Source organism: Mustela lutreola, chromosome 1 (assembly GCF_030435805.1).
Source record: "Mustela lutreola isolate mMusLut2 chromosome 1, mMusLut2.pri, whole genome shotgun sequence".
In the NCBI taxonomy this organism is placed as follows: domain Eukaryota; kingdom Metazoa; phylum Chordata; class Mammalia; order Carnivora; family Mustelidae; genus Mustela; species Mustela lutreola.
In genome coordinates, this window is record NC_081290.1 from 141,210,854 (window position 1) to 141,224,748 (window position 13,895).

At 32.9% G+C, this 13,895-nt stretch overlaps 1 protein-coding gene across 5 annotated transcripts in view; it reads left to right on the plus strand.

The window, feature by feature from the left end:
• FBXW7 (F-box and WD repeat domain containing 7) overlaps window positions 1-13,895 on the plus strand; it is a 230,778-nt gene that overhangs the window by 194,604 nt on the left and 22,279 nt on the right. For 4 of the 5 annotated variants that reach the window (XM_059175447.1, XM_059175436.1, XM_059175432.1 and 1 more), the window contains 2 exons: window positions 5,761-5,843; window positions 8,854-8,995. In XM_059175447.1, the coding sequence (XP_059031430.1) occupies window positions 5,761-5,843; window positions 8,854-8,995 (225 nt within the window). Of the gene's footprint in view, window positions 1-2,911; window positions 3,326-5,760; window positions 5,844-8,853; window positions 8,996-13,895 lie in introns of those variants that run through there. The other variant, XM_059175455.1, reaches the window with a different exon arrangement.

A 13,895-nucleotide genomic window follows, 5' to 3' on the forward strand; every position in this document is an offset into this window, starting at 1 on the left:
CAGAGTCCTAGACTCTGGGGCAGTATATCTTCATATCTTTCTTTGTTTCTTAAGTAACTGCCATTCTTCTCATGTATCTAGTTGAACGGAGTTGTGATAGAGGTGAGCATTGGGTCTGAATTAGCAGTCACTCCCCTTACTAATAGATTCCAGTAAGGCTTATAGGATGGGAAATTTATTGCTTAGCTAAAATTATATGAAAATGTACTTTATTATATTGAAAATATACTTAATACATTGAGATAGTGATTCTAAAAATTTGAGTGACAAACACAGGTATTGTCTAACTATAATAGTTGACTATCTGATTTTTTTTTCATTGAACTTATAGTTAACATTCGAGCATAGAGCGTAAAATACTTTTTTCCCTGAAACTTATTGACATAGATTATGGACTGATGTCAATTTTGAAATGCTTCTGAGTACCCCAAGGACAAAAAAGAGATAGCTATAGCTAACATACAGAAAGGCCTTTTCATTAGTACTACTAAAAAACTTAAATCTTTGAATAAAGTTTTAAACATCTGTATTTTAGCCAAGACTCTCAGAAATAGAAATGGAGAATGGTTTCATTTGCTTTGTTCATGTATAGATTATGATGAAATTAATAGATCACAACTTTGGTTAATAGTACTTCAGAGAATATTGAAAATTATTTTTATTCAGTTTTTTGAAATCTGGTTAGAAGTTTGGTTGACTAGTTTTGCTTGCCAAATTCTTCACAGTTCAAATTAACATTGTAAACAAAATAGTAGGGAGAGTTGTTGAAATATTTGGGAAAATAAAGTCTTCATGAGTACTTATAAACATACACATTCTCACTTAAAGGACAAACTAATAGAGATTATTATCAAATGGGACTCACAGAAGATGGGGATGTCAGGTGGTAGAAAGTCTTTTCAGTATATACTTTTTGATTATCATTTCCAGTTTGAATCATGTAAATATTTTGCCTATTCAAAAATAAAACATGAATATATATACCTACATAAAAATATACATTTGTGAGCATCAGGTTTTCCCATAACTTCATCCCATAAAAGGAACTTTGTAACCAAAAGAACATTCCTTTGAATATACAAAATTAAGTTATCTTCTTCTTTAAATATCCTAGATTTTTAGAGTGACCATGGTTTATTAAAGTTTGTCTTTGTCCTCAATTGAGTGGACTTAATTTGGAAAAGTTACTTCATTTAGAGAGAGGACATGATTTCAATTGAAGTCAAGATCTACATTGTCCTCTAATAAGCTAGTTACCACTGCAAAATTTTAGAGAAAATTTCAGGTGTTCATTTTATAATTAGTTTCTTGATAAAGCCCAGAATTGAGGCAGGTGGTGAATGGGAAATTACTTTTTTTTTTAAACTTTGCATTATTATTATTTTTTAAATCTTTGAGTTTTCTGAATCTTCTAACAAAAGGGTTTATGGGTCCATTCCTAACAGTTGGATTTTTTTTTTTTCTAAAAAGAACTTTCCTTTGAAATAAGCTTATTGTTTATTTAGAAAACTAACTTTTTGCTGGGTACATGTACATACGGTTTCTGAGGGTAAGAATTTAAGAGTCAGATTTTTTAGAAAGATTATACAGAGAATGTAATTTCCAGAAGATCCAAGGTATATATTTTCATAAAATTTTAGATTATCTTATTTCATTTATGTTTTAAAGTAAAAGACATTACACTGACTTAATATCTTAGTTATAAAGGTAAACATATTTATTTTTAAAATTATGATAACTACTTTATACAGCATTTAAAATCATTTACCTAATGAAAGTCATTCGTTAACCATAGCAGAGAGTAGTAATCTGTAGTAAGTCCAAATAGTATTTCTTTTTTTCTGAGCAAACTTTTTAAGTACTTAAATAACTATAGGCACACAGTTTACTTGTAATAAAGAATGCTAATGCGGAGGGTAGGAGTTAATTAACTAGACCCTTAATAATGGGTCTTTCTAGTCCAAGGAATCTTATAATTGCCTCTGAAGCTAGTTGTGTAGCAAGTTGCGAGATAAAATATCTAGATTTGTGAAGTAGTTGTTCTGAGAAAAAGGTTGCCTTCAGGCAAACTTTGGTATTTTTTTATTATTATGTAAAATGCCTTTTTAAGGATAGCAATCTACCTTCCTCTCAAAATAATTTTGGAGGTAGAAGTCCAGTGCTGCTTGTTTACTCAAGATTTAATTCACAAATAAGGTTAAGACTCTCCAATGAGCCCAGTTTTTGCTTCTTTGGAGAAATGGAACCTTTTGGCCAAACTTTATACACTTAATACCAACCTGATAGTCCTAAAAATAAATTGTCATGATTACTAAGAATTGATGAAGTGTGTGGTAATTTTGATATGTTTTTAAATGAGTGAAATGGAAAAACATAGGGAATATTTTCATTAAATGTTAATATAAGAAATACGCAAGTTGAAATATAACTTATTACATAATTTCTGCAAATGTTGTGTGCTCCAAACTGGTCTACTTTATTGTAAATCCCCCCAAAGACTATTTAATTTCTCCCTTTGGGATTGCTCATTTTCTATCATCTAAGCTACTTGAAAAATGTGATCAGTCTGTGCCAGGACTGCAATAGGATAACAGTTAGTGGAAATAGCCTGCTTTGCTTCTGTTGGGAAGACTGTATGGAAAATATATTCCATTTTCAGAATGTTTCTGAAAGCACTTATTTGTAAAAAGAAGGCTTGCCATTTAAAACTCTGCCGAAATGCAGGTTTTCCAAAATACAAAATAATCTCCTGAAAGTTCGCAAGGGGAAGGGGGTTGTTGTGTGGGGGCGGTCTCATTCGCTGCCCACATCCTCCCTCTGTTCAGTGCGTTGTGTGCTTACGGGTTCCCTGGAGCGGATCACCATATAATTGATGTGCAGTCTGCATTGCTGAATCCTGGACTGCACCATTCTGTGTTCAAGGGAAGATGTAATCTGATCCCTCTGCTGCTGAGGGAGGAATCTGTTCAGTCAAGGCTTTGACAGGGCATAGTCTCCTCCAATAATCTTCTCGGTTCTCTCTCATTATTCCCTCGAGTTCTTCTCAGTCAAGCTGCATGTATGTATGTGTGTCCCGAGAAGCTGTTTGATACTGAGCTGCATTTGCCTTTACTGTGGAGTTTTGTTGCCAGTTCTGCTCCCTAATCTTCCCTTTCTGACGTGCCTGAGCATGTCCACATTAGAATCTGTGACATACCTACCTGAAAAAGGTTTATATTGTCAGAGACTGCCAAGCAGCCGGACACACGGGGGCACAGAATCACTGAAGGGGAAAAATACAGAAAATATGGGTTTCTACGGCACACTAAAAATGATTTTTTACAAAGTAAGTAATCTGTTTTCTTTCTGTGTTGTGTGATTGTGTGTGTGTGTGCCTGCCTGAGAAGGAAAATCTGTATCATCAGAGATGGCTGCAGTATCCTCTAATTTTGGTGGGTGGCTGGATGGCTGGTATTCTGTTTTATAACGTGAATGTAAGCAAATAATGCAAAGACAACGTAAGCTGTAAACAGCTTTAAATTTAAAGTAAAATGAATATTTTATCTGGAAATTTTTCACTAAAAATATATTTAGACTTTGGAAATGTGGCTCCGTTAAATGCTGACCTGGAAATACTCTACCCTTAGTTAGCTTTTAGTGAATCTTCTGCCTTTAATTTTTCTATACCTTATATACATATATATTTCTTTTCTTTTTTCTTTAGCTGACTCTTTTAAAGTCTAGAATCACTAGAATATTTAGAACTTATATTTTAAAAGGTCGTATTTACTTTCTATGCCCCTTAAAAATTGCAGAATTAATTTTTGGTTCTAAAGTCAGGATTTTCAGTAAACAATATAATATTTAAGAGACTTCTGTAGTCCTACAGAAAGTCTTTATTTAGTAATATATTCTGAAGATAAAAAGTCCTTTCTAAATGGTTCCCTTAATATGTCTTTTGGGCATTTTTATTCATTGAAGGGTTTCTAAGATGGAAATAAAGTTTGCTTTTGGTGGCAAATACCATTTGCACCAATGTGTATTTACAAGATACCCAGGGAAGTTCTGAAAGCCAGTATTACAACTTAATTAGAATGAATATCAAAGTTTCTCGTGTTAATTTTGAAAATAAGAATCTGTGGAAGTTATGGAAAAAACTAGATTTTTAAGGTGATCTGTACTGACTGACCTTCCTGATAGATACATTTGCGTGTATGTGTACGTGTCTATAATTTATATACATGGAAGCACGTGGCTATCTATATAATAAAGCTTATATATTTATTTTTCCTTTTTACTAAAACCATTTGGAGAAAGAAAATAATTGTTTTTGAGAGAAATCACTTTAAAACAATGTAATGAGTACAGAAACTTCCGAAGGGTTGAAGTAAGACCAATTCCATTTCTTTCCAGTAGGTATTTCTTGAACTAAGGTAAAAATTGTGGATGAGCTTGTTGTACCCTTACTGTAGCCCCTGATACCATAAGATGGTCCCTGTATTTTGGAAGACTTTTTCATGATGATAAAAACATAGTCTTTATTATCCAGAGTATGGTTCAAAAATTTTTTGAGTCTCGTTGGTAATTTTTAGTATTTATAATGTAGCATGCTGTGTTATGATGTTCCCAGGTGAGGCAGTAGGTAAGAAAAGAAGTCTGCTGCAAAGCAAGGGTTTTCACATTATTATTAAAAAATGAGGATAGCTGTCTATCATGCATTGGGTCTACCCCCCCCCATAATTTTCAGTGGTACAGTAATTAATTAGAGGACACAAATCTTGAGGGGGTTATTGAAGTAGAAAAAGTTGAATCTTAACTGATCTTATTTTCTAGTTTTATAACAGATCTATAGTTAGATGACCTCAGTTAACAGATGGTGAAATATAAAAAATAAATATTTCAATTTTGATGTTGACAAAATGTAATTCTGAATGTATTTACAGTATTACACATACATAGCATAATACTTAAAAGCTGTAGATGTTGGATATACCTTACGAAGATATTTAACTCATTCTTTTAAAATCTTCTTGTTGCTTTTCAAGTTAGAATATTTTGTCCTGAGTGAGCATCTGTCAGTGAAGTTATATTCTCTGTAAATATCAATTGATGGCTTTTTTCCCACCTTTATTATACCAACTCCACACTTCTCTCCTGTTGTAGATTTACTTTTTTACTCCCCTCATTACCCATATTCATTGCTTTTGCCTTATATACTTACTTTTCAAGATCGTTTTATTTACATCGTTCACTTTACACTTTTGTAATAACCTGTGTGTTTTAAATTCAATTACTGTTACTTTCATTCAGGTTTTGAAATTTTGAATTTTGTTGTCCCTTTTGTCTTGAAAATATGTTTTTAAAGGAAAATGATGATCAATAAGAGAGACATGGTAAATATGGTTCTGTAATATGTGTATTAACATGACATTTTCCCCCATGTTGTTTCTTAAACTGGAAAATGTGAAAGGCATATCACTCTCAAGGAATATGTATGATGAATATCAATTTTTAAATCAGCATATGCTATTCTTCTGGATAAAGTATTGGAGAGGGGGAAATTCACCTTTCTAATCTTTAAAGAGTAAAACAAAGTAGAACTAGTAGAAGAAACCATGAAGTATTTATTTTCTACATACATTAACTATGCCTAAATAATGAAAATTTAGGCATATGAAAATTTAAGAATTTTTTTCACTATTGCCAGTGCAAATGTTAAGATTTGATAGTTGGGACAGGTGATTTTTTTCTTAAATCTGTCTCATTTGCTTTACCTTATAGATGAAAAGAAAATTAGACCATGGTTCTGAGGTCCGCTCTTTTTCTTTGGGAAAGAAACCATGCAAAGTCTCAGAATATACAAGGTAATATTAAGTATAATAATTGATTCTCTCATGATTTTTGTTTCTTTAAAGAGGTGATGATTCCAAAAACATTTCTTTCAGTTTATTCTCAAAGAATTATAATGTCACTAGTACTGTTGACTCAACACATTTTGAGATCACTAAAAATCGAGAAATACATAATTTTAAGTAAGAAGAATGACTATCACTATAGCCTGTGTTTTCTTACTAATACTTTGAAATAAGACACAAGCGGAATTTCTGTTATGAACAAAATTTTTAAATCACAAATTTTAAGGAATTCTGAAAAGTAAATTCTAAAATGTGAATATGAGCAAATATATCTTGTTACTATAGCAACAGCTATTCTAGGATAGATATTTATATATGCAAAGTTGAAGTTACATTTATTAGCAGGGAAATAAACCTCACAGTTACTAAATAAATCTTACTGTGTTAGAAATCCCCTTTTATTTGCTTGGTAGATCTTATGTTTTTAACACATACATTTCCACAACAGTAAAATAGTTTCCATAACAACTACATACAACTGTAGTCTTGTTTTGTGCACCTTCCATCATTTTTGGATTTTGCATCAATATAAAACTTTACCCTCTCTCATGCTAATTAGGCTAACTTAAGCACAATATCTATTACCCAGCCAATTAAAAATGGCTTTGGATGTCATTCAGAATGTGGTATTTTAAAATTTAAATGACAAAAGTATCTTCAGAGCTTTTTTTGCTTTTCTTTGGATAATTGTCACTTCAAATTACTTAATAAAAGTTAGAGCTAGAAGCAATAAGAACTTCGTGATGGTGACATTTTTTCCCCTAAATATTTTGGTTTAAAGTTATGCTTATTATTATATAAGATGCAAAAATTAACACTCCTCAGACTTAAGTTTCTGTGATTGGGCATTGTTAGAGATTGCATCTCTTTTTTTCCCCAAAGAGTTTATATTTTTATTTCATTCAATTGTAGACAGATTTTTTTCAAATGCTCTTCTGTGAAATGTAGAAATCATAATAATTAGTTTTATATACAAAAAATGCAGACATGATACAAAGAAAAAAATAAAACTATCTCCTGTTTATTCAAGAAATGCTTTCTGTGTGATTTCCCCATGTTGGCTTGTCCCGTCCCCCTCTCTCTTACTTGCCCTTTGCCTTTTGACAGTTTCATTGTGTTTGGGCACCTCCACCAGAGGGTGTGGAGTGATAAGAGAGACAAGTGAAACTCTTCACTTCATTTTTGCTTTTTTCTTCTAGTCTTGATAAGTATTTCTTAGATGAGAAAGTTGAGTTTAATGTTAAAAATGTGCTATTTTTAATGTGTAGATTCCAGTCAGCCGTATCATTTTGGCCTTTTATTAATATGGCTGATACCGGGACAAAGGTATTAAAATTTTCAGTTGTTTTTAAGGCCACTTGTAAATAAATACTGAATTTTTACTAGAGAACACATTTTAATAAAATTTTGCCTTTAGTTGCTTATTTTGTATATTGAGAAAGCACCTAAAAAGGTGCAAGTTCTGTTTTCAGCCTTTTAACACTTTTAACATAATCCTATCAAAGCAAACCAAATAGCATATTGGTTTCAATGTCTTTTTGGAGACTTTGTCAGTGTATGTCTGGTGTTTTTAAATTTTTTTTGACAGATTTTCTAATAATAAGAATGAAACTGATTTTCCATCTACTTTTATTAGAAAATTTAAGTTATGATCACATTGTGTTTCATTTTGGAGATGAAAATGAGCTTACCTTTGAAATTTGATAGACAGGAAGATAGATTTAATTGTTGTATTTTAGAGATTATCATAGATGGATAATGTTAAAAAATTTAAATGTGGAAAGATCTGTAGATTTTTCTGTAAAATCTGATTACTAAGGTAGATTTTTTTAAACAAAATAATGAGATATGTTGGATAGTAAAGAATTGGGGAGTTGTTTCATTAGTAACTTATCAGGGCCAAATTCTGAGCTATTAGGATACAATTTGTATGTTCTTTGGATTTAAAACACTTTATTATCATAGCTCATATTGAAGATTATTTTACAAATGTAATTATGAATCTTCCTACACTTTTTTTCCAAATGTTTCTAAAATAGAGATACTCCGTATTTACCTGAAGATTAAATGATTTAAATATTATTGAAATTAGAAAGTAAAGCTTAAGATATTAATAACTTGGTTATAACTATATTTGTTCTGCTATTAGTCATTTTTAGGAAAGTTGGACAGATTTAGAGATAGATCATCTAGTCTTAACTCTTTCATTTTACTAGTGGCAGAATTCAATTTCAGGGTTTTTTTTCTTTAATGTCTCAGAGTTTAAATTATTAAAGTATTTAGATCATCTCATTTTATTTATTTTTACATATAACATAGTAAGTTTTCAATATTTAACTGTTTTGAGTAAATCTATGTCTAATCAAGGCTTGTTCCTGTCAAATGTCATCTAGGCTAAGCTTTATGAACAACAGTGGGAAGTTGGAGAGAAATAAATATTATAAATAATTTAGAACATATCTAGTGAAATGTCCAAAGTATTTAAGTATACTGCTTCTATGTATGAATTTTTAAAAACATTAATAAGCTTTATAGGTCTTTTTATTAGGAAAACTTAAACTTTCCTTTAATTAAGTCACTAAGGAGTGGTCATAAGAGAGGTGGGAACTGTATCTTCTAAGGATACATTATTATTTATATGTATTTTATGTATTTATATGTATCAACAAGTTGCAGTTTTGCCATAGAGATTCTGTCATTTGGTTGGGATAATAACAGGTGGCTACGTAGGAGGCAGGAAACCTACTCTAAGAATAGCAGACTAGATTTTGTGTATTCTTGCTCTCTGGGAATAAGCAAATAAAAGTAATGATTTTATTGATGTTCGAAATATGCCAGATCATATTCTTATTAAATTAAAGCCCATTATTGTTAATAAATGCCTATCTTTGTTTCCTCTCTTGTGGGTTTTTTTTTTTCTTTCTTTCTTTCTTTTTCTTTCTTTTTTTTTTTTTTGTAGTACCACTGGACTTGTACCATGTTCAGCAACACCAACAACTTTTGGAGACCTGAGAGCAGCCAATGGCCAAGGGCAACAACGACGCCGAATTACATCTGTCCAACCACCTACAGGCCTCCAGGAATGGCTGAAAATGTTTCAGGTGACATGTCTAAACACAGTACTTGAAATGCTTCACTTAATTGCTGCAAAAAATAAGGGATTTATTCATCAGCCATGAAAAGGAACTGTTACATGCTACACTATGGATGAACCTTGAAAGCATTATGTTAAGTGAAAGAAGCCAGACACGAAAGGCCACATATTGCATTATTATATTTACATGAAATATCCAGAACAGGCAAATCCATAAAGACAGAACATAGACTAGTAGTTGCAATGAGATTGGTGAGGGGATATTGGGACTCACTGCTATTAAGTACAGGATCTCTTTTGGGGGTGATGGAACTATTCTGGAGTCATTAGTGATGATGGTTGCCCAGCAAGATAGGTGTGCGCTGGAAATCATTTAAGTGTACATTTTAAATGGTGAGTTTTATGTTATGTGAAGTGTTTGTCAATAAAAAATGCTATTGAAAATAAGGGAGCTCATTTTAATTTTTAAGTTTATCAACTGAGAGAATCCAGTGCTTGTTTTGTATTAGTGTGCATTTGCATTTTTTACGGCTTTTTAGATAATAAGACTTTCCTTCCTTTTCTCCTTTATGTTTGGGTTTCTGGGGTTGCTGAATGTACTTGTTTTCTAAAATTTATTGCTTGGGGGTTGCCCAAGTGGCTCAGTTCGTTAAGCAGCCAATCTTTGGTTTCCGCTCAGCTCATGATCTCAGGGCCTGGGATTGGGCACCTTGTCAGTCTCCATGCTCAGCAGGGAGTCTGCTTGAGGATTCTGTCTCCTTCTCCCTTGGCCCCTCCCATCACTCATGTGTGCACAGACACACTTTCTCAAATAAATAAATGTTTTTAAAAATAAATAAAATGTAGTGCTTGGAAATTAGACTTTTAGGAGTAATGTAGGAACTCTGCTAATTAGTAGTCACAGGTGGTGACTTACCCATCACTGTTACCCTAGTAGTGTTCAAGAGTTGATACAGCTTCTTTTCATCTGTGCCATGCTTGTGTGTGGCTTATTGTGTTAAACTTCTGATTACTGTATTTTACTGGCATATAAAGTCTATGAAAGTTTACCGGGAAGATTGGTTACAACCAAACCTCTGTTAGGAATTTTAGAACTCATGATAGTGATAGTAAATTAATTTGTTTCTTCTTCCAATGAGATAATGCATATAAATCAAGTATTTAGCAAAATTGTTGACCTAGATTAAGCATTTGCTTATTCTTTGTAAATACTAAATAATATAAATTATGTAAAGTGAAGCTATCTCTGATATTAGATGGCACTAATGTAAAAATGAGTATATTTTTTTACCTCCAGCTGCTTGATTGGTGGTATTTTATGAATGTATAAGGGAATAAAAATGCATAAGGGAAAAAGAAGATACTTTATTTGGTATTTCAGATTTTTAAGGTGTCCATTGTGTAAATCCTTATATATTAAATTCCTGGGCAAAAACTAAATAAATGTCCTAATCTTTTTCTTCTATAGCTAGAAAACTCACTTGAATCAATGTTGCTTTTAAATGGGTTTTTAAAATTGTTTTCTGCCCTTCAGGTGATTTCAGAGAAACTAAGGTAACCTTTTTTTTCAGTTGGTAACTGAAAGGTTAGAGCAGTGGTTCTCAACAGGGGGCAGATTTTTTCCTCTGTGGAAACATTTCTGGTTATTACAACTGATGGGGTGGAGGGCAGGACACTGCCGGCATCTAGTGGGTAGGGGCAATGTAAAGGACAGTCTCTTGTAGCAAACTGTTCTTGGGCCCAAAATGTCACCAGTGTGAGACTGAGAATCTGTGGGTTAGAGGAATGAAAGTTTGTGTATTATTCTTATTGTGATGTTATGAACAACTAAAATTACAAAGAATTTTTTTTCTGTTTTCATAGTTACAAAATGACTAAACTTACCTTTCCCCAAGGATAATTCCCTCTCCTCCTCCTAGTTCCTTTGCCTTAGGTTCCTGATTTTTAAAAACTTTTAATTAATTTTTTTCTATGCATGCACTCAATTTAAAGTTTTGTTTGTTTGTTTGTTTGTTTTTACCATATCCTTTTGATACGAAATTTATCCATCAGTAAGAGGTTAAAATAGGACTCAGACATTCACACTTTTAAAGAAATACTTTAAAGATTTTTATCATCTTTGATTAAGCCAAGGAGATGGAAATGTAGATGTGTGTTGTCATGCTTGCACATGCATACAGTGAGAGCAGCACAGCACTTGAGAGTAATGCAGAAGCTGATTTCATAGCATTTTTTAAAGACTTTATTTAGAGCATGCGCAGGAGAGGGGCAGAGGGAGAGTCAAAGTCAGGCCCCTTGCTGAGCAGGGAACCTAGACTCAGACTCAAGGCTTGATTCCAGGACCCTTTGTGCTTTATTTTGCAGTGAGGATATTTTAGGAAGGTCTTTGTATAATGCTTGCCTATTTAGCTAGCTCATGCTTTTTCTTTCTTTTCTTTTTTTTCCCCCCAAAGATTTTATTTATTTATTTATTTATTTGAGAGCAAGAGAGAGCACAAGAAGTGGCAATGGCAGAGGGAGAAGAAGAAACAGGCTTTCCATCAAGCAGGGAGTCTGATGAAGGGCTTGACCCCAGGACCTTGGATCATGACCTGAGCTGAAAGCAGATGCTTAACCAACTGAGCCATTCAGGCACCCCTAACTCATACTTTTCTTGATGAAATGTCCACATGTTCCCACATACTCTGTGTCTCAAGTCTGAGAGACCATAGGTTTTTTAGAAACATTCTATCTTCAGAAATGTTTTTGTTTAAAAAAAATTATTTCTTAGAATTACTAAGATTCATTAAACTAAAGAATATTAGATTAGCTTTTGTTCTGTTTTAAAAACCCATTTGATTGCTTTTCATGTGACAAGTAGATGCAGTGAAGACAACTTGTTCTTAGCTAATAGGAATAATAGGTAGAATTATCCCTGCAGGTGTAGTACTATATGTATTTTTTCAGGTAAATATTCTGCAGCAAAGAAATCTACTAACAACAAAAGGCCAACTAGACAGGTATATCAGGACCTTAATCCTTTGAGTACTATATCCATCTGTGACCCAGGGCCTCATTGTTGGGCATTGCCCTTTATTTTCAGGGCTGGCACCAAAGGAACTAGAGTTGAATCACCTGCCTCAGAGCTTACAATGCTTTCATGCCTAACATGTAGAGAGATATAATTTCATAGTAAAGTGAGGGAGTCATGAGTTGACCTATGTGCTATGTTGAGGGATAATTAAACTGGCATGATTTCTACAGAAGTGCTGTGGGGGTATTTAATGAGGACTTTTCCATTGCATAACAAGCAAAATGGGAGCACTTGTCCCCTTGCTGTTCTGCTATTGCTCCTAAGGCAGTGATACAGCATTGTTTTGGTCTAGCTCCATCTATTCTGACAAAGTACTCTGTACTCAATTTATAAATTGAATGAGAATAAATGATACGCCATTTTGGATAATGGGAAGTTGAAACAAAATACCGCTGCAATATAGAAGTGGAAATTCAAAACAAAACAAAAAAACAGAAATTTTGTACTGTTGAAATATTTAGTAGGCATTGATTCTGCCTTTTTTGGCAGCCAGATTGATGTTCAGGTTGTTCATTTCAGGGCAGAAGATTAGTCATTTGTTTGCTTGTGCATTTGGGTGTTAATATATGGGTTTGTTACTTGAAAATTTTAGAGTAAGTAAAGGCACCAATAACATTAGCATTATCTTATGTTGAAATTTATATTTAGAGGTATCCTATTATGAGAAACACATATGACTTAGAAGAAAAAGATCTTAGTAAAAATTTTAGCTTTGCCTCCTAATACTAGGGAATTTTGTTGGTATTATATAACCACTCTTGCCTTATTTTAATCCTCCGTAAAACAGGTATTACACTAAAAAGTTGTCAAACAGGAGACAACATATAAATGTACTTAAAGCTACATTTGGAAGGATAGTGGAGATTCAATAAATATTAGTTTCCTCTCTTGGTCAAGAAATAGATTTTGCAAGCCTTAGTTTTTCTGAGGTCTAAAAAGGGGCTTTTAGGGGCGCCTGGGTGGCTCAGTGGGTTAAGCCTCTACCTTCGGCTCAGGTCATGATCCCAGGGGCCTGGGATCAAGTCCCACATAGGGCTCTCTGCTCAGCAGGGAGCCTGCTTCTCCTCATCTCTCTCTCTGTCTGTCTCTCTACCTATTTGTGATCTCTCTCTCTGTCAAATAAATAAATAAAATCTTTTATAAAAAAAAAAACAATAAAAAAAAATAAAAAGGGGCTTTTAAAAACAGCTTCATACAAATGTTACTAGCTTAACATTATTAACATTATTTTAATCAAAACAAATTTGCATTGCATTAAAACTGTGAAAGTACTTTGAAAATACTTGCACCCAAAATATTTTTTAAATGATAAAGTAGAAAAAATACTCATGTGTTTTGAAATTAAAAGTAAAATAAAAATACTCTCTTGAAAGATTTAATTAAGTTTCATGTTAACGCTTAGAAATTGTACATATTCTCTAGCTTATTTTATTTTGGTCTTTTTTATTTGCTGGTCAACAAAATATTAAAACAGGATAATGCAAAAAAAAAATGAATTTAGTATTACTTTGCAATTGTATTTGAGGCAGTATGAGCAAGAAACCTTGTATGAGGAAGAGTTTTAAAAAGTCTTAAGAACTGAGTTCTTGACTATGTGAAATTCAGGCACAGTACTGCCCAAAGTCATAAAATGTTTGTGTGAATGGGTTATAGGGATAGTCCAAAGTAGTAACCACTACTGGTTTATTAATCACTTGCATCAGTACTGGATGAGTTGTTTATTTAAAACATAAAATGTCCTCAGCCCCACCTTGACTTCTGAATCAGATTCTCTAATGGCGAGTCATAGGACTCTGATCTTTAACACTCCCCAACCAGCATTTGGGGAGTGGCC